This window comes from Colias eurytheme, chromosome 8 (assembly GCF_061535395.1).
Source record: "Colias eurytheme isolate Ceu_HAF_F1 chromosome 8, ilColEury1 Martin Lab GWU primary, whole genome shotgun sequence".
NCBI lineage: Eukaryota > Metazoa > Arthropoda > Insecta > Lepidoptera > Pieridae > Colias > Colias eurytheme.
Window position 1 is genome coordinate 2,876,961 of NC_142987.1, and position 23,070 is coordinate 2,900,030.

The window sequence follows — 23,070 nt, forward strand, 5'->3', positions numbered from 1 at the left end:
TATATAAAAATTGAGATTATTTTTACGCAATTTAGATAAAAAAAATTATCTTTATAATAATTGAGTACATAATTACCCTTATAAATTCACAGAAATTGTGCCTAACCTTAGTATGCAGGCAAGTGAATAGTTTATCGCTGTAAATAAGTATAACGATAAGATTCATACACATTGTTTCAGTGTACTCAGATATCTCATATCAGGCGCTGATAAAATATTGTTATAATTTGGATAACACGACAGATCTAGAGTCATGATGATTAATTTTTTATAAGAATTGTTTAATATTCAATTATGAAACATGTCATATTAGCAAAAACTGTTTGTAATTTCTATATTTATCCAAGTGACCAAGTCCAGGTTTATTAGTCCAAGTGCTTCTTCTATATGGTATAGTCTTTCTTACCTATTGTTAAGAAATATAAATTTATAAGTACATATTTCGAAAATGATACATGATCGTAAGTAACAAAACTAAACAGACGCTTATAAGTTAGGGATTCAAAATAAGATAATAGATACATAATATAATTTACTTGTGTCATCATCAGAGTATTTAAATATACCAATTATGATTCTTCTAGGACCTAGCCACCTAGGTTCATCCTTTAGAAATGTAACAATAATTGGGCAGTTTCTCTTTGTAATAAAAACATCGAATTATGTAACAATTATTACGCCATCGGGCTATGGTGATGAATTAATTTTTCTAACATTTACGGCCCTTTTTAAACCTTCGTAATTTTTATATTATTAAAGTTGTCGTGATGAAAATTCTTGACAAGAAAGTTCAATAGTAACACAATACGTCTACCGTTTTAGAAACATGATTCCATGATATTTTCTCGATAGAAAAAAAATACAAAGTTCTCATTGTTATTTTTTTTTAATCTCTGGCATCTTCAAAATAACAAACGTAAAGTTACGACTTTTTGGATATTAACTATAAAACATACAACCTATACGTCTACCGATTTAGAATTTTGAAATATGCGATGGTTTTGAAATAAACAAGAAATACTTGAAATTAGCGCGCGACCAGCCAATATAGCGAGAGCCGCCCTGTACCTTCCTACCCCGATCGCTGCACGAGTCATTCCCGCTACGGCCGTCACACGGGGAACTTGTGTCGCTCGCGCCATCGTAAAAAAGGGTGACAACACAATAAGACAAAATGAGACAAATGGGGACAATAAAGAAAATAAGAAGAAGAAACATAAAGGTTGGAGGAAAAAGAATGCTTACAATTGGAACAAATTAATGAAGTAAGTTGGTTTTATTTTAAATTTGATGATAATTGTATTATAGACGATGTTTGATATGTACCCCTGTTTTAAGTACATAACGAATGTGTAAGATTTTTTTCATTTAGAGCATAGATAATCTTTTCAGAAATCCGGAATCCAGAAGGAAAATAAACCCACTGATTGTTCACAATGTGAACCCACTCCTTCGTAAGTACCTTTATTCAGTCAAAAATGTATGTTATCAACGCTCTACTGGTTTTATCGCATGATTCCATTTTTAGCAAAAAGCAACAAAGTGCAAAGAAATAAAAAATCATGGTGAACTTAGTGGAAGTATGGTGGCCGTAATATGGAACAGGAGCTCATTGGAGTAGTATTATATTTAAAAAAATACGAAAAAATTTCAAGAATTACATTTCTTAGTAGTTAGGTTGTAGATAAGTATGTTGTATAAAGAATTTGATGTTGATATTTATTTCATTTATACTTACTACACCTGTGCGGGAAATTGCTTAGTACTAAAACAGGTTTATATTCATATTTACATAGTAATGTGAGTTTTAATTTCGAAAAATTTTGTGTAAGTATATTAAATTGAGTTCCTGGGTGATCTGGAAACACAATTGGGCCCGGAAGATGGCGCTGCAGTCACTCCTCCTAATCACATGAACCGATTTGGATGAATATTTGTGTGCACATTTCATTGTTGTGGGATAGGGCATGCACCCGGGTTTACCCGGTTCCGAAAAACCCGGGTAAACCCGGGTTTTTTGATGATCTTGAGAACCGGGTCTGAATAGTATGAAACCCGGTTCTCCCGGTTCCGACCAAAATATTGAATATAAAGTATTATTTATATTTTGCTGCATTATTTTAACAAATTTATTCTATCTGGCAACGTCAGACTCACGTGCATCGCGAATTTTCGTGCCACGCCTCAAGCGTGGTTCTGATTGGTTGTCTAACCTTAGATGCTAATTGCTATTAGGCCAGTGGAAATTAACATTAAATTCGCAAAGCACGATGTAGATTTGAATTTTTGGTATGTTGTTTGGATCAGTTAGGGTGATGTAAATCCCAATTTGCAACTTCGAAAAAGTTGTGCTCGCTGCGCACCACGTGATAAACTGCGAAAATTTTGGACTTTTTTCACTTTTTGCTCTAAAAGTCATAAACTATGCGTTTCCGACAAGTATGATTCAGTACATAAATTAAGGTTATTAAATTTGCAACAATTTAAGCTTAAACGCAGCTCTCTAAACCTTATAACGACTAAACTGTGGCCATTCGAAGATGGTTCATTTTTCCCGAAATATTGAAATTTTTAGTTTTGCTCCCGTTTGAAGCAAAATATTGGCAAAAACCGCTCGTTCTATGAGAAGTTCGTATAATAAAGTTGTAGTGCATTTAATTTTCTTTCATAAGAGCATAGAACAAAGTCTGTGAGACAAATATTTCACACACAATATCTGAAAAACAAAAAGAAGGTAGAAATAGATTTTTAAAGAATTGAAACTGAGAGCATATAAAATCATAAAAAGAATAATACTTTTTCATTTGCAGGATAGGTAATTAACAAAATTACAAAATTTGGGAAACTAGGAAAAAAGATTATACGCAAATAATAAACTGCGAAAATTTTGGACTTTTTTCACTTTTTGCTCTAAAAGTCATAAACTATGCGTTTCCGACAAGTATGATTCAGTACATAAATTAAGGTTATTAAATTTGCAACAATTTAAGCCTAACCGCAGCTCTCTAAACCTTATAACGACTAAACTGTGGCCATTCGAAGATGGTTCATTTTTCCCGAAATATTGAAATTTTTAGTTTTGCTCCCGTTTGAAGCAAAATATTGGCAAAAACCGCTCGTTCTATGAGAAGTTCGTATAATAAAGTTGTAGTGCATTTAATTTTCTTTCATAAGAGCATAGAACAAAGTCTGTGAGACAAATATTTCACACACAATATCTGAAAAACAAAAAGAAGGTAGAAATAGATTTTTAAAGAATTGAAACTGAGGGCATATAAAATCATAAAAAGGATAATACTTTTTCATTTGCAGTATAGGTAATTTACAAAATTACAAAGCTAATTAAATTTGCAACAATTTAAGCCAAACCGCAGCTCTCTAAACCTTATAACAACTAAGCTGTGGCCTTTCAAAGATAGTCAGTTTTTCCCGAAAATTTCAAATTTTTAGTTTTGCTCCCGTTTGAACCAAAATATTGGCAAAAACCGCTCGTTCTATGAGAAAGTCGTATAATAAAGTTGTAGTGCATTTAATTTTCTTTCATTAGAGCATAGAACAAAGTCTGTGAGACAAATAGTTCACTCACAATATCTGAAAAACAAAAAGAAGGTAGAAATAGATTTTTAAAGAATTGAAACTGAGGGCATATAAAATCATAAAAAGGATAATACTTTTTCATTTGCAGGATAGGTAATTAACAAAATTAAATTTTCTACAACTTTATTTTATGACCTTCTCATAGAACGAGCGGTTTTGCCAATATTTTGGTTCAAACGGGAGCAAAACTAAAAATTTGAAAATTTCGGGAAAAACTGACTATCTTTGAAAGGCCACAGCTTAGTTGTTATAAGGTTTAGAGAGCTGCGGTTAGGCTTAAATTGTTGCAAAGGAGAATGGGCAAATTGGGCCTGAAACTTGGGCTAGGACCAATACACACGAAATATTGTTTTTGTGATATATCATTACACATACCTTACGAAAAAAATAAAATAAAAAAATAAATCAACCGGGTTTTTGTACAGTCAAGGCAAAAAGTTTTATTTATTTGGCTATTATTTTGCGCACAATAACGGTGTTTTTAATTCGAGTGAAGTAAATATAAATCAAAATGTCACTGGAGTGACTGAGTTTAACCACAAAAAACGTCTAACTACGTTGAATTATAATAAACACGGTATAGGTACCTGTTACAAAATATAATATTAGTGTATTTCGTTTATTAGAAGGCTTAAGATTAGTACGTATTTGTAAGTGAAAGTGAATTGGAGTATCATAAAGATATTGTCATTGTCTTATAACAGTTATTTATTGCAAAAAATATTATACACAAAGAAATAAAACTTGATGTGACTGTACAAAAACCCGGTTGATTATTTTTTTATATATATTTTTCCCGTTATGTATGTGTTATAATCTATTATAAAATCAATATCTCATGTGTATTGGTCCAACTCAAGGGTTCAGGCCCAACTTCCATAGTAAAATGCCCATTCTCCTTTAATTATCTTTGTAATTTTGTTAATTACCTATCCTGCAAATGAAAAAGTATTATCCTTTTTATGATTTTATATGCCCTCAGTTTCAATTCTTTAAAAATCTATTTCTACCTTCTTTTTGTTTTTCAGATATTGTGAGTGAAATATTTGTCTCACAGACTTTGTTCTATGCTCTAATGAAAAAAAATTAAATGCACTACAACTTTATTATACGACTTTCTCATAGAACGAGCGGTTTTTGCCAATATTTTGGTTCAAACGGGAGCAAAACTAAAAATTTCAATATTTCCGGAAAAATGAACCATCTTCGAATGGCCACAGTTTAGTCGTTATAAGGTTGAGAGAGCTGCGGTTAGGCTTAAATTGTTGCAAATTTAATAACCTTAATTTATGTACTGAATCATACTTGTCGGAAACGCATAGTTTATGACTTTTAGAGCAAAAAGTGAAAAAGTCCAAAATTTTCGCAGTTTATCACGTGGTGCGCAGCGAGCACAACTTTTTCGAAGTTGCAAATTGGGATTTACATCACCCTAACTGATCCAAACAACATACCAAAAATTCAAATCTACATCGTGCTTTGCGAATTTAGGGTTTTTTAGTGTCGATTTCTACTGGCCTATATAAGTTTCCTACTGTTGTATTACCAAAAAAAAAAAAATTAGGCTTCGAAAATGGCAAAAATTAGGCTACAGAAATATTTTTATTAAGTAGATTTGTCGTGAATTTGAAAAGCCTGGTAAACCCGGGTTTTTTGATGATCTTGAGAACCGGGTCTGAATAGTATGAAACCCGGTTCTCCCGGTTCCGACCAAAATATTAAATATAAAGTATTATTTATATTTTGCTGCATTATTTTAACAAATTTATTCTATCTGGCAACGTCAGACTCACGTGCATCGCGAATTTTCGTGCCACGCCTCAAGATTGGTTGTCTAACCTTAGATGCTAATTGCTATAAGTTTCCTACGGTTGTATTACCAAAAAAAAATTAGGCTTCGAAAATGACAAAAATTATTTTGATTTGTCGAGAATTTGAAAAGCTGTTGATTTTACTGTTTCATATAATGATCCAGTCATGTTTTTGTTTTTGGTATCAAGCTGAAATTTATATCGAATTACTCAAGTCTTCGGTCCCTTTTATGTGAAAAAGTCAAACTCACAAGCCAACGCATCAAATTAAGATACAGCCGTAAATGCTGAAAATTTTCGAAAATTTCGACATTCGCATGGGACTCAAAACCTACATCTGGGTACTTTTCATGAACACAGAGCCTTTAAATTTGGTAAAAGTAACGTCTTATAACACAGATAAAGGCAAAATTGCTAAAAACATAAATTTTAAAGTTACAACATTATAAAAAATAGGTTTGTTCGGAGCCCTCGGAGCGCGAGTCAGACTCGCACTTGGCCGGTTTTTTGCTTTACAGTTTGCAGGGTTTAAGTTTATATGTGATATTATGATAACAAGGTACTTTTATAAGACTGATAAATAAAGAGAAGTATTGAAATTTTGTTTCTTTATTAATTTAATAAAATAAGACCCAAGCCGCGTAAAATAAAAGGCCCACCAGGTACTTTTACAGTTACTTTTGTTTAATTTCGTACTCTTTCCAAAGTATTATAAAAGAACCGGGTAACCCGGTTCTACCCGGTTCTGAGCTCGATTTGGAACCGGGTTTCAGAAACTTGGAACCGGACTCGGTTCTGCATGCCCTATTGTGGGATGATTGGTTGATTCGTTTTCACATTAGCTAATATTATGTATTTTTGTTGTAAACTTAATTTAATGTTTATAATACATTATTATTGGTATAAATAAGCCAGTGTTCGTCTCACATTGCTGTATCTGCCTACCTACCCTACCAGGGCCTAACTTTGTTCTGGCTATTTTATTTTGATTATTTGTAATGAATAATTACAATTATAATAGAGTGCAAAAAATAAATACATGCGTCAATATATTTTGTGTTTTTTTTTAAACAATTTTTTTATTTAAAAAAATATCATTCCGACCGCGGCTTTGCCCGCGTGGAATTAGGTTATATCGTGAATCCTGTTTTTTCCCACAGAAGTGTTCAGTTCGGATAAAAAGTATCCTATGTGTAAATCCAGGCAATTAGCTTTATTTTATCAAAATTGGTAATGTAGTCTTGACGTGATTAAGTAACAACTAACAAAAAAATATACAAATTAACATCCAAAGTTTCGCATCAGTTTTACTGTATTAGTGATATCTTCCACTCTTTGACTTTGACTGAGAAGAATTAGGGTTTATAACTTCTTTCAGAAATAGTACCTTTCATTTCTGGGCATGATGTAATATCTACGTCAGCATCAAATTCTATCTAAATCAATTCAGTAGTCCGCGTTATTGAGTACCATTTCATTTTTTCAGAGTAACAATATTTTTTGTTATTTTAAAGATTATTTATAACCTGTATTATTTTGTAATAAAGTAAACATTACGAAATGATAATAATTATTAATAATTTATTTATTTATTTATTTATATAAGGCACAGTTACAGGATATAATCCAAGAACATTTACATCAACTTACTAAATTAATAATGTCTAAGTAGTTGTTAAAAAGAAGATTATTTGTTTATAAGCAAGAAAATAAAACCAATAAATCAACAATTAAATAAATGTATGACAATATTATAACTGTATGACGACTCCATACATGTTTGTCCCGAGTCGGCCAGCGGCAGCGCGGCGAGTTTGCAAGAATGACTTCGCGCACACCCGCGTTCGCGATAGCGAGCTATTAGACTCCGCCCGCCAAGCAGTGGATTTTTTTTCGTGTATCGTCTTAATTCTGAGGATATTGAAACTGCACGAAAGTTACTACTACCAAGTTCATACCATTTTTGCTTCACAGCAATCTTGTACGATATAAGATGACGTATAAAGCGCGTCACACACGGTGAAGATACTATATTATTTTATCTTAAGATACTGTTATATTTTAAATTACAGTATCTTAACGCATCCGGTATCAGCGTTCGGACCATCATTTTTATTTTTGTCATTGCGTACTAAGACCCCTGTAGAACCGCCATCCTGTTACAAATGACCCACAAAATTTCGCGTCATTTGTAACAGGATGGCGGTTCTACAGGGGTCTTAGTACGCAATGACAAAAAGAAAAATGATGGTCCGAACGCTGATACCGGATGCGTTAAGATACTGTAATATAAAATATAACAGTATCTTAAGATAAAATATTTTAGTATCTTCACCGTGTGTGACGCGCTTTATACTAGGTACCTAAGAAAAATAAATTGGATCCCTCTTAGGATTTAATGCTATTACCAATTACCATCGATTTCTACTTAAATTGATTAATAAGTTTGACAAATACTTACCATCGTCATAGGATGACTAATACCATGCTAATACGTAAAATCATTAAGCAGCACATGACTCATAATATCCGTAAAATCAAAGATTACATAACTCATCGTATTTGTAATATTTATGGTTTGTTTGTTTGTAAGGACATTTTACCGTGATTCGTAAAACTATTTTATTCAAAAAATACATAAAACGTTCATATTTCGCTAACTATACTAGCGGCCGGCCCGACTTTGCTAATAATAGATACTTTATCTAATTGTAATTTATTCCTTCGATACCAAATTTTAATAACCGATAATGATAATTATATTGATACTCAGTTTCCTTGTGTAAAAAAGTTGTTTATTTTCATTTTATTTTACAGGTTTTGCATCTGTTTCAATCAAAAAAATTATTTAGGTAATTCTTAGATTCCAATATTATCATAAATATAAACTCATTATAAACAACTCAATTTGCTCTGCTATCAGCCGATTCCAGAAATAATGAAACACTGGACAACAATGCTTACTGTATAGTTTGCATCATGTTTTATATTTACACCAAGAATTCTTCGAAATTATTAATTATGATTTAAGTATGACATTTCCTTTAATTGAATTTCTGAAATACATATTATGAGGATATTAATATTCATTTTTCCATCTATTGTGATGATGTTATTTATGTATTATTTTTAAATCATTAATCTTGTTTGCAAATTATTGTTGTTTTTAAAGCATTTTTAAAGTGAAACTTTTATTACATCGTCTCAAACTTTTTGGTCTGTGTAGCGCATGTCGCGTGTATCGCGGCTGCCGAGTAGGTATACCTCTAGTAGGTATATTTGAGAACCATCAAATCAAAATATTTTATCCTTGTTTCCTCTGGTAGCTACCACAATCGAGAGTTTCATACATGAAATTATTGGGCATCTCATCAAAATAAAGCTACTCACGAAAAATTAGCTTGATAGTAATCACTTGCAAAAATGGGCGATGTATCCCGGACTATACTCGGCAGCCGACCGTCACGCGACATGCGCTACACAAAGCAGTGTTCGGAACCGTTCGAACAGTTTCACTTTTACCGTGGTTTCATAAAACCACATAACATTTTTATTTTTTACATAGACTCTGACTGAGGATTTTTTTTTCTTTTTTTTTAATTAAGTAAGCTTATCTAATTTGTCGAAAAATTAAGCATTAGTCAGATGAAAAAATTGAATTGAATAGAAATTCGATATATTAATTTATAATAATGGTATAATGCGATTAATTAACACTGGTAATTAATAACAAATCACACAGTTTACGAACAATTCAAAACATACCATAGACGTTGTTGTATAAGACAGTATAAGACACACAATTCTATTTTTAGTGTAGAAGTTCAGACATTGGTTGTAGAAGTTAAATATGGAGTTTAAAAAGCGAAGATGATTCATGTAGCTCAGCTGAGGCGGTGACCCCCAGCTGCAGGGTCCCGGGCGCGATCGATACGCGCAGACAAGTGCTTCATTCACATTTATATATCCCCATAGTTGGAGCGCAGTTAGGGCTCCACTCCATAATGTTTGAAACCATGTTGGAGAGGAGAATGAGCTATTAATTTTAAACAAGGACAGGAATATCGATTGTCATCCCTACAATCATAATATGCATGCAGTGCATATTGTGCCTGTATGATAGTAAAGTTTTTCTACCCAATTATGTCAAATTGTTAAATTTCCCAAATTTATTAAAGGACAATTCCTTCATTTCATCCATTCACTTACCGTATCATCTGTAAAGTCTCAAACTTGAAGGTATCTAGATTCTAGAAGTTAAAGTTCTTTATATTGTATGCTGTTATGATTTTGTGAACACTTTGAATTTGCAAAACAGTCCACACAATGGCAATAATTTACCGTTTTTATCGCGACCGAAAATACTGGAGAGCAAACTTTAAAACATTAGTCATAGCGTAAGCTCGAGGGTGCGTTATTGATTTATTTTGGGGTTCCTCTTCTCCCCATTTTGCACTGTGAGGGTATTAAGTAAACAGTTGTTATAGACAACGAAATACGAATTTCTTGAAATCAAAAGAATCATCAAATTACTGACAAATAAAATACAAATTAATTACCGCTTCGGCAGGTTTGGTGGCGATCTTAAAGCTTATGTGAAAAAATTGTAAGATAAAGTTTTCTATAAATGAAATATACTTAAATTTAAAAAATATGTACATATACTTTGGTACTTACATTTTTACTTAACGTAAGGAGGAAAAAAGTAATAGAAATAGGTAACAGAAAAGTCAGTCAGTACAACGAATAATATTTTAAAATTATTATTTATTTATTACCTAAATATATAAAATGTTTTTCGGTGCATACTGCAGTCGCTATATGTATGTTCCAAATTTGCAATAAAATACAGTAAGACACGAAGTGCTGAATCAGGGAGAAAGTGGGCACTGTATGAGATGCGGTGAAATGTAACACCAATTAGAGTTAGGTGTGAAGACACGTGGAACGAGAAATCTCTAGTCATATTTAAAATTGATAAGCATAGTTAATTCGTTTCATTTTACATGCATTACTATTCATTTAGCTGTGGCTGCTCAACGTACTATATATCGACCCTTTATTATATTACCTATGTTGTACTTATCTATTAGATAGTTTATAACTTTTATTAAATTCATCTTTATTTAAATTTTTTAATAAAAAATATAAAACGGGTTTATTATTCATAAATTAAGTCATGTAAGCGGATGTAAAAAAAATCGTAACGGTAGCTAAAAGCCATAATTACTTCACGCCAAATCTTTTGTCTTAATTTAAACGTAATTAAATGCATCTGGAAATTTTTAATTCTATTTTCTGAATATCTCTAGTGCTAAATGTTCGTTCATTAAAAAGAAGCAAGTCGAGTGGTACTTTCAAAACTCTTATTAACATAGAAAGTTATTTGGGCAGTAAAAGCAAATTGAACTAGCTTTATGTGCAAGTTGTAAAATTGAGATCATCTTTAAGATCAAGAACCCACAGATAAATTCGGTGCGGTCATTCACTTCTGACCCGCGATTTGCAAATGTTCAATGCACACGCGATCTTTGGTTTGCTCATTGCTTAGGCGTGGAAGCTCGCTAATTGATTACGTATTATAACAATAGCACTTATTGTACATTATAAGTTTTCAGACAAGTTGCAATCATAATAATTTAGGTTATCACTTGTTGTTTGTAAGGAGTTTGTTCAATATAATAATATCTTAAATCTTCATTATATTCCTAACCATCTAATCCATTTCCTGAAGAGAAAGTGATCTTTCTCAATGCTTTTGGTATTTTTTTAATCATCGACACAAATAGTCTAGAAACATGACTCCGTATACCAGGAATATTAAATACTAGCTGCTCCGCGCGGTTTCACCCCCGTGGCTCCACTCCTGTTGCCCGTAGCGTGATGAAATATAGCCTATAACCTTCCTCGATAAATGGGCTATCTAACACCGAAATAATTTTTCAAATCGGACCAGTAGTTCCCGAGATTAGTGCGTTCGAACAAACAAACAAACAAACTCTTCAACTTTATAATATTATATTAAATATGATTTTTTTTTTTTATATTTCGTTATCAATTTATAATGCTACGATTTCAAGTAAAGAACAAAATTTTAATATTCTTTTGATTGACTTAATAAATGCCCTTAACTCTCTTATCAATAATATTTATGATTAATACGATAATTTATAGATAACAGAAGCATGAAAATTCTTTGAAGTAGATAATACAAATTCCATAAGAATTATCATCCAGCTAAAAAATACATATTTTCCCTAAATATTAATCATACAACAAAATGCAATTTAGGAAATAAGTAAGAACCTATAATCCTATCCCACAAATATTGAATTATTTTTCATTTGAAGTTATAGGATATCAAACTAAATTGATAAATTAAGTTCATTGTTCAAAGAACCCATATGAACCATAATAAACCCATGATAAAAGCAAGTAATAATAATTTTCTTTGCAATAATTAATCAATTGTTTTGGGAATTCGCACCATAATTTGTCTTAATTTGTAAACTGTAACAATTATTATAGAAACTGACACCAATTAAATAAACTAAGGAGGAAAATTGGTATATTCTTAGAATTTATTATTCACATATACTAAATCCCACAAATATGTAGGTACAAATAGCTCGTAAATAATTGTATTGGTACACGTTATGTGTTACGTCAGTAAATCGCTCGAACAGTTTCAATGTCTGTTACCAATTATTGAACGTTACATACGTTGGAAGGTAACGCGCGTGAATTTATCATTGATAAAGTGTTATTACCACCGCTTATCAAGGCATCGCATTATCACATATGGTTACACGACTGCTTTACCAAATATGGTAACGAAAATTGTGATTGGTGGGACAAGAGGCCGATAGCACAGGCTGTGATAAGGTGCGTTTTATATACATTATCCTCTGCACTCCACTCTCATTTTGTGTAGTGCTGGACAGTGCGGCAGTCGTACCTATTTATACATTTAACTTTTTATATTTTCAATGTAAGTTTATTTTAAATATTAATATTGCAATTTTAGATTTTTAGTTCCGTTTCCTTGTTAAGTTCTGATGTGTTATTACTATATTTAATAATCATAATCGGTGCGAAACATCGTGTTTATTGAAAACTTATGCAATCCGTGAAAGTTATGTAATTTTTTTATCAACCAAAGTGAAGTGAAGAAATTTACAGAAAAAAATTATTAAACTGTGGTTTAAATTATTAAAAAAAATTTACCGTGACATGTGTTTTTTAAATTACATAATAATCTATTTTACTGAAATTTCATGTTGGTTCACTTGTTGGATTCTGTAGTGCAACAGTTGGTATCTCACAACACACTCTTCACTCTTTAAAATCAATTCATAAATAATATTTATTTTATGAATGATATATGAAGCAAATATATTTTCTGTTCATATCTCATATCATTACTTGTGAAACATAGGCTCTTGATTCATCTTATCAACACGTAGGCACGTCTAGATTATGATCAAGCGATAAGAAGCGATTGCATTGAATTATCAAATACCTACTATTACTATGAATTTTAAAGCGTTGTTATAAATAAAAAATGAGATAAATTTTAAATTTGATGAATATTTTTTTCAGACTAATTCACAATGTGCGACGAAGAAGTTGCCGCGCTGGTAGTGGACAATGGATCCGGTATGTGCAAGGCCGGCTTCGCGGGAGACGACGCTCCCCGTGCCGTGTTCCCATCGATTGTGGGCAGACCTCGCCACCAGGGCGTCATGGTGGGCATGGGGCAGAAGGACTCGTACGTAGGAGACGAGGCCCAGAGCAAGAGAGGCATCCTCACGCTCAAGTACCCCATCGAGCACGGCATCGTCACCAACTGGGACGACATGGAGAAAATCTGGCACCACACCTTCTACAACGAGCTGCGAGTTGCCCCCGAAGAGCACCCCGTGCTGCTCACAGAGGCTCCCCTCAACCCTAAGGCCAACAGGTAGGTGTCGCCTTTGCTCCGCATGACATGTCAGATGCCTGGCCGCGTCCAGGGCCCGCCCGCAGTACTAACCGCGCGCTTCTGTTTCAGGGAGAAGATGACCCAAATCATGTTCGAGACCTTCAACACACCCGCCATGTACGTGGCCATCCAGGCCGTGCTCTCGCTGTACGCGTCCGGTCGTACCACCGGTATCGTGCTCGACTCCGGTGACGGTGTCTCCCACACCGTGCCCATCTACGAAGGGTATGCGCTCCCGCACGCCATCCTGCGTCTGGACTTGGCCGGTCGCGACCTCACAGACTACCTCATGAAGATCCTCACCGAGCGCGGTTACTCCTTCACCACCACCGCCGAGAGAGAAATCGTGCGTGACATCAAGGAGAAGCTTTGCTACGTCGCGCTCGACTTCGAGCAAGAGATGGCTACCGCCGCCTCCAGCAGCTCGCTCGAGAAGTCCTACGAGCTTCCCGACGGTCAAGTCATCACCATCGGAAACGAAAGGTTCCGTTGCCCAGAGGCTCTTTTCCAACCTTCATTCTTGGGAATGGAAGCAAACGGTATCCATGAAACCACTTACAACTCCATCATGAAGTGTGATGTCGACATCCGTAAGGACTTGTACGCCAACACAGTATTATCCGGAGGTACCACGATGTACCCAGGAATCGCCGACCGTATGCAAAAGGAAATCACAGCACTGGCACCATCGACGATGAAGATCAAGATCATCGCTCCCCCAGAGAGGAAGTACTCCGTATGGATCGGAGGATCCATCCTGGCTTCCCTGTCGACCTTCCAACAGATGTGGATCTCGAAACAGGAGTACGACGAGTCCGGCCCCTCCATCGTACACAGGAAGTGCTTCTAAATGCCTAATGAGACTAATAATTGTAACATATGATGCCCTACACCGAGACCCCGAATGGGCGGCTCAAATTACGCTTGTGATTTATTATTTAAGTACAGTATTTAACTAGGCTGTAAGGTATCGTAATATGCATATTACGTAAAACGTTTTTTGACAAAGATTTTTAATTTATTTATTGAAAGTCACTAACCTGAACATTTTTAATAAAAAATTAATTTATATACCGGTATAAAACTGTTGTTTTTTTTTTCATAATTTCTTTCTTTTTCTAGGCCTGTTTACGGTTATGTGTAACAGTGTACTTAGATATTTTAAAATATATTATAGGAATATACATATTTAAAAGGCTATGTTTACCAGTCACAAGTATCCAACATTTTTTTAGTTATAGATTTCATATTCAATTTTCGTAATAGATGGGTGCGCCGTCTCCTGTAGTCTAGTAACTAGTCAATCGTGATAATGGAATTTTATTCTTTGTATAATACATACTCAGTATGAGACAAGGTAGGCTGCTTTATAAGCCTAGGTAAAGGAATATAATTATACATAAAATCCTTTACCTCATAAAGAAGATACCTCATTGTGGTTAATAGACACACTGACGAGTACTTACGAGTTTTTTTCATGCAAATAAATACCTTTATTCCAATTCCGATTTTTTGTACATAATATATACTTATATCTGTTACTAGCAGTCCGCCCCGGCTTCGCCCGTGGTACATATTTACGTTTTCTCTACATAAAAACCATCCTCGTACTTCAAGGAATATAATAAAAAAAGAATTATCGAAATCGGTTCAGCCGTTCTCGAGTTATGCGCTTACCAACACATTTTGCGATTCATTTTTATAAATAAACAAGCGGTCCGCCCCGGCTTCGCCCGTGGTACATAATATTTACGTTTTCTCTACATAAGAACCATCCTCGTACTTCAAGGAATATAATAAAAAAAGAATTATCGAAATCGGTTCAGCCGTTCTCGAGTTATGCGCTTACCAACACATTTTGCGATTCATTTTTATATATAAGATAAATAAATAAATATAAATAAATAAATCATTTATTGCATGAAAACATGGTACATACAAAGATATTAAGAACAAAATTAAGGAACATTCATGTTTTTACTATAGTTACATAGCATACAATAATTATTATTAATTCACAAAATGAATGAGAATGATTACCTAGTTACAATAATAATACGAGTCAGGAGTATTGTCACTTATATAAGATATGTATTTGCGTTGGATTAAATAATATCTGTCGCCTTGTAAAAAGTAAATATAAATTCACATTGGAATATAACTTTAGTTCTAACTGATATTGATAACAATGTGAAAGCTAATTCATAAGGCCCCACTATTAATATCCCTGTGTATATGTAATATATGTAATATTATATGTAATATTGATTTAACAGCTCAATTGATCAAGTCAATGACCGATACATTCGTTACTATTCTCCATATTCCTGAATTTAAAAATAAATTCCCTGACCTACACACGTAGTAAACAGATAGTTTATAATTAGTGTATACTCAACACACCCGTGCGTTTCGTCTGTGCTTCGTCTACTGGATGACGTCAGTATGCTGCTATTTCTGGTGCAACATTTTGTACATACAAACCGACTGGAAATAGGTACCTTTGTCAGCGATCGATGCTAGACAATGTGCGCTCTTACAAAGATTCTTAACTCGGAGAGTTCTAAGAAAGGTTGTTTACGTGTAGGTACCTAGTTACAATAATTACCAGTCGTGTTTAGAGTATATACCTATTCTATGGTAATACTTACGTACGCAATCAATAAACTCAAATGGATATTGTATTGGAAAAAAGGATCAAGTACCAAATACATATCTTTGGAAGATTTCTTGCAATAATTGGGGACAAAAAAATATCTATGATATAAAGAGTAGGTATTAAAATTTAAAGACATTTAAAATGAGTACCGTGTTATATTATTTAATGAAGGTATTATCATGCTGAATTTCACTTGAATAAATGCAAATTTTTCGGACACGGAAGAAGAAGCCAGACAAGTACAGAACTACAGAGACTGCACCGTCTCGAGTCTCGACGCCGCGCCTAGGGTGGCCTAGGCCTGTCTATTATGGAATTGCTCCTATCGTCACGATCACCAAATGTTTTATCAGCGACCTGTCCTCCATCGCAGACCAATTCTTTTTTTTTTTCTATCTAGTACACCTTTTATAATATAGGACAGGACTGTTAATAACAATGCTTGCTTTTCTTTTTGTTTTGATTGTACATGACATAAAACATACAATTTTAGTATCTGACTCAATAGTCACATCTGCATTTTAGCCCTTGCATGCGAGTACCCTTGTGCGGGCGGACCACCCCGGCGAATGTCAAGGGCGGAGCCCGATCGATGAGTTCGCCCGTCGCCCGTCTGCTTCGCGCTTCAATATACGTACTATACGGCTATACCTACTATAGGTACATAATTTTATCATAAGATTTTTAACTCTGACATAAGATCATAATTCATAGGATGATATTACATACGATTAAAATCATTCTTACAGTTATCATTTGAAATATTAAAATTGTAAAATCTTTTAACATTTGCAGAAAGACGATTAAGTGTGGCTTTTGTATGTTATTCGTGTTTATTTCTGTGGAAACCGGCTGCAGGTTGACAAAAAACGGACCCTTCGGCAGGCTGGTTCTTTTATTATTAAAACAACATAGGAATTTTGTTTCTTTCAATACTAGCCAGCATTTAGCCAGCAAACATTACAGGAATAAAAACGCACTTTATGGTTTTGCAGTTGATGTATGTGTATAGTGTGTATATTTTTATTAGGACAGAGCTAGTCGTCCGCTAAACGGATGAATAAAATAAATTAGTCGTCCGATTACCGGATGAATAAAATAATTTAATCGTCCGATAACATCTATTTATCTATATAGTTAGGTTATCGGGGTTTCTTTAGAGAACTGCCGCACGTATTATAGGTTTTTTGTGGGGGGAGGAGAGGGGGGAGGAGGGCACACGTAGGTATTTGATTTTTTCTTTGCGCGTCGACGAAGCCCCGCTTCGCGGGGCTCCTATTTCTGTGTAGTTTTTTTTTAAGAAACCTAACCTAACCTAACCTAACGGCTAACCTAACCTAAACTTGATTTTTTTTTCGCGCGTCGACGGAGCCCCGCAAAGCGGGGCTCCTATTTCTGTGTAGTTTTTTTTTAAGAAACCTAACCTAACGGCTAACCTAACCTAAACTTGACTTTTTTTGCGCGTCGACGGAGCCCCGCTTCGCGGGGCTCCTATTTCTGTGTAGTTTTTTTTTAAGAAACCTAACCTAACGAATTGAGGGCGAATATCTCGGCCATTTTTTATTTTAGAGAAAAGTTGTTCCTATAAAACATGTTTATATTAGCGTAATCTTTACGATAAAACAATAATAAATAGGTGTTATAATGACACCAACTCCATTAAAAATTTTCTAAGTCCTGCGCCCCCTTTGCTTTAGTGTTTAGTCCAACCCAACTAGCTTTAGTGTTAAAAGGTTATCTAGTAATCTGAATAATCGGACGATTAAATTATTTTATTCATCCGGTAATCGGACGACTAATTTATTTTATTCATCCGTTTAGCGGACGACTAGACACTTCGTTTTTATTAAGTAGGCCAACTTGTTCCACATCAAAGTGAAGTGATGCATTCACGTGTGCTAGGTGATGGAGTGTGATGTTCTTTGCTAGGTAACCATAATACATCTAATCGTGTCATTATAATACCTATAATAATTATTGATAAAGTTGCACAAATTTCTACAAGACTTTATGAAATCTATCGATGTATAATTTGTAGTCCATAATATGATATAAAAAAGAGCATGTCTGCCGAGCACACGTGACAGAAGTGTAAATTCTTTTGCAAGATTCAAAGATACCAAAATCGTCCCCTTACTCTATGACGTGACGGTATTGCCATGTCGCGACTCAACGCGCCTATAGAAGTTTCACTTCAATCTTGCTCTATTCGTCAGTCTATAAATGAGCGGTTTTAGCTATGTTTTTAGTTTCGAATGTTTATAATAGAAGTTCACATATTGGCAGTTGGTGATAATTTACATTGTCCCCACTCAAGGCAAAGCGTGACTCATAAGAACGACACAATATTTATATTCTGTGTCCGAATAATATTCACAAGACAATAGCGTTTATAATAATTCTACGTGGTCTATGAGTTTCCTTCGTTGACTCATTGTTTTATCGATCCTCTTGAAAACGGAAACGGAGGGACGTAATTTATTGGATTCTGTTAGATTTATGGGATCTAGCTTGCATTGTTATACCTATATTTTTACTGTTTATACTTTATATTATGGAAAACGACATTGTCGACTTATAAACGTGATCAATGGAAACGATTCATTTTCATAATATGACTAATGGTTAGGGAGCCAGGTGCAAATTTGGTTAACTATTTCCTCTCAAGAGATAATTCGTCAGACGCATGAGAGTATAGTATTATAAAGCCTCGTGAACGTCAGCTGGCGCTCGGTTGGGGGGGTGAGCGGTTGTAGCCTCCCACGCACATTTTCATTTCCTCTCAGCTAAAAATTTGTCAAATTGTAGCTAACCCAATATCTCAACGAAAAAAAATAGTCAGCTGGTTACAACATGGTGTATTATACGTCAGCTGGTGTCTCGAACATGAAAGTTAAATTTAAAGAAAAATTTATTTTCCGTTATTTCCTCTCAAACAAAAATTTACCTGATGATAGCTTATATGTAACTGTGGATAAATATATATGTCAGCTGGCTGTATCTTGGTGGAAAAACCGTCAGCTGATACGGGAGGCTACAACCGCTCTTCCCCCCAACCGAGCTCCAGCTGACGTTCACGAGGCTTCATAATACTATACTTTGATGCATTTTACTAATTACCGCTTGAGAGGAACTTGGTCATAAAATCTGCTGCTGGCTCCCGGACCATAATTAGCTGTGCCCGTGCTCCACTCCTGTTGGTCTTAGCGTGATGATATATAGCCTATAGCCTTCCTCAATAAATGGGCTATCTAACACCGAAAGAATTTTTCAAATCGGACCATGTATAGATGAATTAATAATTAGGAATGTTTACTAACTGAATAATTTACAACTGTCAACTAGGTAGTTTGATACTGTAGGTGTATAGGAAGGAACTATAATATTATGTATATTCATTGAAGAATGAAGAATATTTATAATTGAGAGAACTTCTGCGCGTGCTATGTGTAGGTTCTAATTTTGCACCCTGCTTTCCTTAGCACCCTATCACCTGTGCTATCACCCTATACGAGTATTATGTTCAATTTGACGTATTGACTCGTGATCAGCGATGACTCATCATTCAAAATATGTGATACTGTGTAAAAACATATACACACTGTGATCGAATGAGTCATAGGAATTACACTAAAGTAGTAAAACACTTATAATTATTTATACGATAGTATACAATGTAACCTGTGAATATAACGGAGGTAGTTTAGCCTACGTACTGAGTAGACTCTTTTATACTGCACTAGCGACCCGCCCCGGCTTCGCACGGGTGCAATGCTGATACTAAATACACTACAGAAAAACTGTGAACGTTGTATATAAAAACATAGCGGCCGGCCGGCCGGTACCGCCGCAAACGCTACGTCCCGCAATTTTGAATCTGTAATATCTTCGAAAATATTCACTTAAATCATACGGTGTAAAGTGCCATATAGATCTATATTAAATGAACAATGTATTCAAGGTATTTGATTGGTTAAGGATTAATGCTGTATTGGTGAAAATCGCTTCAAAAATTAGCTTTTATTTGTCGTAAAAAGTAAATGACAAAAAAATGTTATTGTGGGTTATCCATAAGAGATAGACATATACCATCGCGGACTTTTCTGTAGACCTTTTCAATGTGTATAATACTTAGTACATTATTTTGATAAAACTCGTAGGGTTCAGCCTGCGTTTGCAATATAAGCGGAAACAATGTAATTTTTTACGACATCACATTAGAAACCTCAAAAATAACAGTACTTCTCCACTATTTAATGGATGTTATTATACATATAAACCTTCATCTTGAATCACTATATCTATTAAAAAAAACCGCATCAAAATCCGTTGCGTAGTTTCAAAGATTTAAGCGTACAAAGGGACATAGGGACATAGGGACATAGGGACAGGGAAAGCGACTTTGTTTTATACTATGTAGTGATGATACATCTCAAATCAATGAAGTATGTAATATGTATATGTCATATGATAATATGAATGAATATTAGTGTACCTATATAATGTAAATAAATCTTGTGTAGATACTTTATATGCATAAAAGTAACAAAATGGTTATAGTAGGCATAGCATAATAAAATTCTTAATAATATTTAATAGGAATTTAATTCATATACACAATAATATGGCCTTGATCGTGGCTCATATTCATATCGCTTTCTTAAAGAAAGTTATAAATAAAATATGATGTAGAATGCGAGTTTTACAAATTATTCAAAATTCATCAAACGCTGCGCATTAAAAAATCGAAATTAGAATATTTAACATAAAATCAATTCTTGAATAACTAACGTGACGGTTAATTTGTTAAAGTCAGCTATGCAAATTTACATAATGATCCGATCTCTCCAGTACGGCGTTAAAAATTAATACATATCTAGTAAGTGGGTATGTGTAATGTTTGGATTAGATGATAAAAAGTTAAAAACAAATATAAAAATATAGATTGGTCTAATCACGGCCTTGACCCTTTTGTAATGACCCGTAGTGACGGAAGTGGAGGTGGAGGTCTTCTGACTGAGACTCCAATGTTTCCGAGAGTTGAGTCAGCATGCATAGTATACGCACGCGTTATCTGACTCATACACGATTACTAAATAGTTACTACGTCTACTAAATAGTAAATACCTACTTATAATTTCTTCAATAGGAAAGTAAGGTTGTACAAATGTATGAATAATAAAAATAAATGTTATAAATAAATAAGTAATGAGTAAGTGTGATCACTATAAAGTCCGTTCATCTGGGTCACTATAAAATGACTATAAAGAAGTTTTTTCTTTTTCTTTAACTTTAACTATAGTATAGAATATTATCACAGTATTACAATAATATTGTAATACTGTGATATTATACTGTGACGCTTTCGGTATAAAGTGGTATAAATTTAGTGTGGTACCTTATACCTACATATATTTTTAATTTCTTAAATTTATTTATATCGTGAAAGTTATGCAAATTAATCTTAGATTTAGGCAAGATGAATTTCATAAATTTATTAAATGTGAATCATGGAGGTACTTTCATTGGTTCTTTATGTATTTATAAAATATTATTCAAATTATGTATGTATGTATGTATGTAAGGTTTTCACGCATAAACTACTGGACCGATTTTGATGAAATTTGGCACAGATAATCTTTAGACCCTGAGAAAGAACATAGTCTACCTTTTATTTCGAAATATGTACGGACGGACCGCTAGTATCTCATAAGCATATACCTAAGTCTAAGTAGTAACTAGTAAGTCTCATTTTCTTCAAAATTAAGCTATTAGGTAATTAGGTTCATTAAACTTTGATATGTAATATACAACGTGGGGGGTACGAGGCAAAGCAGCATACATGATACAATGAGCAGATATTATTATTTATTAGTATCCAATAAATAAGAAAAATAAACTGGCATAGATTATAATGATGCCATTAATCGTCAAGACGACACTGCAAATTAATTCAATGCTAAAGGTTCAGTCTTTTGAATGAATTGTTTGACTAGACACAACTACACATTTAAATTCACTCAAATTTTGTTGGTGTGAGTCGTATACGTACAGTGACCGTTGATGGCGTGCACCAATCACAATCCTTTTTCCATATATGGTAAAACCGTTGGTTGTATAGCGGTGCGGGACTGATGGGAAATGATTGCTAGTCAGAAATCAATAAATACTTGGTAGAAACAATTTATAATTTATATTCGATTTTTAATTTGTTGAAATGCATGCCACGGCATGTCACATTTGGCAACTGGATTATTTTGTAGGAAATTTAGTTCCAAATGAATTGAAAAATTAAAAAATATCCTTTTAATTTATTATTTTGAGGAAAAGGTGACACATAATTTGCCGTTTCGCGAGTTGTAGCTGGACGGAGCAGACTGTGGGAAACAAATCAGCTGTAGCAAACCCGTGAGCGTGCCTGAGACCGGCCGGCGATTTTCACGGCTTGCAAACTGCTATTGTTTTAATTCAATTGTACTGTGGTGAGTTTACGTGCCATACCTACCTGAATCAGTAAGAAATGAATTACTTAACAACACAAAATATGCGAAAAAGCCGTTATCGATTAAGTCTATAAATACTAATGTGTTGTGTCGCAATTGTTTATTAGATCATAGGCCATCTAAGGGTCGAATTTTTTTTAAATAATATTAATAAATAATTAAATAGGTATTGTTATTAATTTTACCATACTATAGGTAGTGCGTAGGCACTAATTATTATGGCCTGCTACATCATTCCTGTAAATATTCAGGATAACATTCCTCGTCATACATGTATCCTGCTAGAAATTTAAACTAAAATCACAATGCGATTTGTATGAATTGTAAGTAGTGAGGCTGAGAGACCTCGTTATCAAGAGCACGCTATCAACGGCGATGCTGCGGCAGCGGGGCAGGGGGGGTGCGCAGGCTCCCTGCAGCGCAATACCATATATGGTAACGAAAACTCAGAATTGTTGTGATTGGTGGAGAGGTGTCCGCGGTCGCGGGCTCGCGGGTAGGGGCGCCCCGATAACC

The 23,070-nt window shown here is 34.2% G+C and overlaps 1 protein-coding gene and 1 long non-coding RNA gene across 2 annotated transcripts; both read left to right on the forward strand.

The window, feature by feature from the left end:
* The first annotated feature begins 953 nt into the window (after positions 1-953).
* Positions 954-1,955, forward strand: LOC149906359 (uncharacterized). The gene is made up of 3 exons (XR_016457022.1): positions 954-1,265; positions 1,393-1,454; positions 1,529-1,955. It is a non-coding gene; the product is annotated as an uncharacterized LOC149906359 (long non-coding RNA).
* Positions 1,956-12,253: 10,298 nt separating this feature from the next.
* LOC149906360 (actin, cytoplasmic A3a) lies at positions 12,254-14,476 on the forward strand. Its single transcript, XM_090104410.1, has 3 exons — positions 12,254-12,399; positions 13,011-13,371; positions 13,462-14,476. Exons 2-3 carry the CDS (start codon positions 13,022-13,024, stop codon positions 14,240-14,242), a joined length of 1,131 nt encoding a protein of 376 aa, XP_089960536.1. The 5' UTR covers positions 12,254-12,399; positions 13,011-13,021; the 3' UTR covers positions 14,243-14,476.
* Positions 14,477-23,070: the final 8,594 nt, after the last annotated feature.

Excerpts from the sequence above, each read along its gene's own strand:
- LOC149906360 (XM_090104410.1), top strand. The coding sequence starts at position 13,022 with ATGTGCGACGAAGAAGTTGCCGCGCTGGTAGTGGACAATGGATCCGGT. Across the intron at positions 13,372-13,461 it reads CTCAACCCTAAGGCCAACAG|GGAGAAGATGACCCAAATCA; the intron begins GTAGGTGTCGCC and ends CTTCTGTTTCAG.